Genomic DNA, 5,049 nt, shown 5'->3' with positions numbered 1-5,049 from the left:
TTTTTTTTTTTTTGCAGAACCAGGGATTGAACTCAGGCCCTTGCGCTTGCCAGGGAAGCGCTTATTCCACTAAGCCATTTCCCCAGCCCCCAGAATTTTGATATTTTCAGATCTGGAATATTTGCAAAGTTTTGCAGATTGGGATTTCCTAATTTGGAAATCTAAAATTTGAAATCCAAATTACTTTAGAGTCTTAACCTTTGTGAGCATCATAATAGTGCTTATTAAAACCTTTCATGTTCTGGATTGTTTGGGATTTTGGATTTTCAGACTAGGGCGTTACATAGTGTCTTTCATTTCCCATTAGATTTTTTTTATTAAATATGTACTTTGGATTCAGGTCCTTAAGTTCTTTGTACTAACTCAAATATATTAAATCATGTTTTGTACACAGGACTTCTTAATTACTCAGCTGACTGGAAGAGAACTTTTTGAGATGTGGGAGATAATAAACCCCATGGGACTGCTGGTAGAAGAATTGAAGAAGAGAAACATTACACCTCCGGAATCTAGACTTACTAGGCAGTCTGGAAGCACCACAGCTTTGCCTTTGTATTTTGTAGGCTTATACTGGTGAGCAAAATTTGAACCTTAAATTCACAACTTTGCTTGGAAACCTTAAGTGTAGACTCTAGATTCTTCACAGCTCCTTTTACATTTTGTGAGACAGGGTCTCATAGTTCCCACCCCGGGCCCAGACTCCAGAGTCTCCAGCCTCCGGGTTCTTAGTAGCTGGGGTGTCAGCTTGTGCCACTATGCTTAGATTTTTTTTTTTTTTTTTTTTTTACGTTTCTTTAATATGACCTCTGATAGCATGAAGAGACTTCTAAAAAGCCCATCCCCATGATTATATGTTTTCCACTTCCGTTCCTTTTTGGTCATCTCTATGGAAGGCAAGTAAGGTATGTTTTGCTTTTGGTAGTTTTTGTTAGACAACTGCTTACTGTAGAATTTCATGGAATATATATTAGCTTAAAATTTTCTGTACACAAATTTTGAGTCATGTGTTACAGGTTTACCCTTAGTCAGTTCTTATAAACAAGTTTAAGTGAGCCTAGAAGTAAAAAGAAGGGGCTTAGCTGTCTATCAAAATGTATAGCTCAACCCATGTTGAGAGCTTTTTAATTTGGTAGTAAGAAACTGACCTGCCCCAAGTGTTAAAATGAAAATGGGCTGGAGGTGTAGTTCAGTGGTGGAGCACTTGCCTAGCAAGCACAGGGCCCTGCGTTCATTCCCCTTAACACAAAAATACGTAAACACATAAGCTACATATTGTATATCTTACATATTCAATTGAATAGATAGGGGCCGGGGAGATAGCTCAGTAGAATAAGCACTTGCCTGGCAAGCACGATGGCCTGAGTTCAATCCCTGGTTCCGCAAAAAAAAAAAAAAAAAAAAAAAAAAAAAAAAAAAAAAAGTTAAAAAAAAAAAAAAAAAAAAAAAAATCAGTTGAATAAGATAATTAGATTAAGACTTGGGTAAATCTTTTTCTACTTTGCATTACAGAAGACCTTATCGGGTATAAGTATTGGAAGACAAATAGGAAGTCAGTAGTGTTGAACATTTTACCAAGGCAGAAACAATTATGTGTTCTTTTTATCAGGTTGGTAAACTTTAAACACATAATTTATCAGCGCTTTATACACTGCCAATAAAAGAAAAAATGTATAGTATCACTCTAAGAGATTTTGAGAGAATACTAGGAATTTTTAAAAATGTTATGTCCTTTAATTTGGTATTTCTTTTTGATTGTCTTAAAGTTATAGACAAATATTTATAGACAATGGTGTTGCTTTGTTTTCTGGCCCTGGGGTTTGAACTCCGGTCTTCTTGCGTGTTGGACAAGCAAGCTGTCTACCACCGTTACAGCTTGTGCCTAGATGTCTCCCCAAAGCCTCCTGCACTCATAAGTGGGCTTTTCTCAGAGGTGGCTAGGCCTCGAATGTGTGACACGGGTTGATTCATGGTACAGTGGTAGGCTCAAAGACACTAGGATTAAGGGTGTGAGTGCAGCCTTCCCTTGTAAGGTAAAAGGGACCGAATCCATTACAGACCCTTGTTGCTGTTGCTGCTGTGGGTGTCATGGACTGTTTCTCCTCTTCAGGCCTTTCTGCCAGTCCACCCTGCCTTGGAGCTAGACAGATATGGACTGAAATCTCTACAGACTGAGCCAAATAAACCTTCCCCTCTTTAATTTGGGGTATCTGATATTTTGTTTCAGCAGCAGGAGGAAATTAACTAAGAGAGCCACTGAGCTACATCCCAGACCTTTTTATTTTTCTTCTGAGATAGTCTCATTAAGTTCTCATTAAGTTCCCAGTCTCATTAGTGTCCTCAAGCTGCTCATGAGCCTTCTGCCTCAGCCTCCCGAGGAGTGGGATTACAGGAGTGCATCTTTGTGTCAGGCTCGTTTATTTTTTTAACCCCTTTGTACCCCATACCTAGGATAGTTCTTTTGAGTCAGTAATAGTTATGGAATTAATACAATTACAGGCAAGTGTGGTGGTGCACACCTATTATTCTAGCACTTGGGAGGCTTAGGCAGGAGGATTAGGCCAGCCTAGATGGTATAGCTAGACCTTGTCTCAAAAAACATAAGGAGTTAAAAACAAGGAAAAGATTTATGTACATGATGAAATATAGTTCAGCTACTACGGGTGACATTTTTATTTTTTATTTATTTATTTTTTCAGGTGACATTTTTAACCAATTTGTAATAAGATTTAGAGTTTTGGGGAGTAACCTTTCAAATAAAATAAGAATAATTTTCCATGTTACAAAGTGATTATCTTTGGGTAATATTCTTTAGATTTTTAGGTGATAACTTTAGAAGATAACAGATAAAATAGCAGTATCATTAGGTCAAAAACATGATGGTAAATCTGGGCTTGAAATTCAGTTAGATGATTTTTCTCTTGTTTACTTCACAAAAATGCGTGTGTATATAACATTACACAGTTTAACTTCATGCAATTAACCTTTCATTTTAACTTGCTGTCATAGGAAGTGCTTCTTAGCAGATTTCTTCTGTTGTAGGTTTTTGTTTTGCTTTTTTATTGTGTAGCTTTACTTTTTTCCCTTTAGTTTGGTTTTGAACTTCTTTACTTGCCAGTTACTTCACATGGATTCCAGGCATCTGTGCATGATACTTTCACAGAAATGCTGCTTTTGTGCAGATGAAATTGTAAATCAGGTAGTTTCTAGGAATTAGTTACATATAATTGAGAAGTAGCAAAACAAATGGGATTATAGTTATTTAATGTTTACATCCTTTGCTTCCTTGTAGAAACAACTCTTTCTTTAAAGAAGATAGCTAGTTATACTAGAAATATCAGAAAAGCCAAGAAATTGGTTTTGGTTTTGTCTATTTTAATAGAACATAAATAGCCAGTATGTAGTGTTCACCTTATTTTCTCACTATTTCTTGGGAATAATTTAGAGTGTGTTATAAATATATAAATATTTTTAAAATCTGAGATTTGAAGATCTCTACTTCTTAATTCAAAGTCTAGAGCTGGTCAGGTGCCCACACCTTTAATCCCAGCTCTTGGGAGGCTGAGGCAGGAAGGTTGTCATGAGTGTGAGGCCAGCCTGGGCTACACAGTGAATTCAAGGCCAGCCTGAACTACATGATGAGATAAAACGAACCAAAACAACAAAACTCAAAGCCGTAATTTTTAGTGTATGTACTGCCAAAGTGAGTACTTAAAGCCATACTTTTTTAGCAGAATCTTCTCAAGTTATATTGCACATTCAAAGAATTTAAAATCACGAGGCATAATTCTGAGGAACTTTTTAAAAATAGTTTTAGGCTTTCAGAAGATGTATGTTCCAGTTCTCTCATCAACAATTAAAAATGCACCTGTTGTTATAGTATCTGCTTTGGCATTTTTGACTTGACAAATACCAGGCCTAGAATATTGTTTATATTTCTTTTTGTAGTGTGTACTGTCTTGTGGAGCACCACACTCTGTCATTTAAGACCACTGTTATTTTCTTCTTAGTGATAAAAAATTGATTGCTGAAGGACCTGGGGAAACAGTATTGGTTGCAGAGGAAGAAGCTGCTCGAGTGGCTCTTAGAAAACTATATGGGTTCACTGAGAATAGAAGGCCCTGGGACTATTCCAAGCCCAAGGAGAACTGCAGAGTGAAGACCATCAGCACTGCCAGCTGACCCAGCCAGAGACACAGCGCCCTGACCTGTGAGCAAAACCAGGGCCAAGTGCGGAAGTGTTCCAAGCCAAACAGTTTCCAAGTGTAAATAAATGTCTTTTCATATTGTGTTCCTAAAATTAAATGTGTGTTTGGTCAGAAGTTTTTGTTTGCAATCTTCTTTCTTTTCTATATTTTTCTATTTTTTGTCTTATTCCCTTCTTTCCTTTCCCTCTTCTTCCTTGTTCTTCTCCCAATTTGAACATTTTCTATTTCACAATATCTATTAAAATTCTGGTCCTTATTTACACTTTCAGATTCCCAAGCAGAGAAACAGTGTGGTATTCACATATGTGTGTCCGATTTATTTCACTTAAGAGTATAGATTCAAGGTGCATCCGTTTTCCTAGAAATTTCTTGAGTGTATTGTTTTTTATGGAAGAGTAGTATTCCATTATATTAAAAAAAAAAATCTTATATTTCCCTTCACCAGTTGATGGGCAGTTGCATTGTTTCCAAGACTGAGCTACTACAAACTGCCGTTGTAAACATACATGTGCATCTATTGCTCTAGTATGCTTCTAATTCTTTTGGGAAGACACCAAGAAGGAATAGCTGGATTGAGTGAAACCCCTAGTCTTAGTTTTTTGAGGAATCTCCGTACTGTTTTCTGTAGTGGTTGTACCAGGCCACACACTCACATGGTAGAGAATGGTTCCTTTTTCTACACAACCCCACCAGGAGTTATTGGTTGATTTCTTTGTAATAGCCATTCTTTCTGGGGTGAGGTGGAATCTGTGTTGTTATAATTTGATCTCTCAAATGACCCATGATGTCGAACATTCTTTATATATTTATTTGCTACTTGGACTTCATCTGAGAAATGTGTATT

At 36.9% G+C, this 5,049-nt stretch overlaps 1 protein-coding gene across 1 annotated transcript in view; it reads left to right on the top strand.

The window, feature by feature from the left end:
• The window catches only part of Mrpl44 (mitochondrial ribosomal protein L44), a 7,612-nt gene extending 3,293 nt beyond the window's left edge, over window positions 1–4,319 (top strand). Inside the window, exons 4-5 of the mRNA XM_012516226.2 lie at window positions 395–573; window positions 4,008–4,319. Coding sequence (XP_012371680.2) covers window positions 395–573; window positions 4,008–4,179 — 351 coding nt within the window. The 3' untranslated portion in view covers window positions 4,180–4,319. The remainder of the gene's footprint in view (window positions 1–394; window positions 574–4,007) is intronic.
• Window positions 4,320–5,049: the final 730 nt, after the last annotated feature.

The sequence above is a fragment of the Octodon degus genome, unplaced genomic scaffold (assembly GCF_000260255.1).
Source record: "Octodon degus isolate 3935 unplaced genomic scaffold, OctDeg1.0 scaffold00096, whole genome shotgun sequence".
Taxonomy (NCBI): Eukaryota; Metazoa; Chordata; class Mammalia; order Rodentia; family Octodontidae; genus Octodon; species Octodon degus.
Note: the sequence above shows the minus strand (reverse complement) of the source record. Positions and strands in the feature narration are given on the sequence as shown.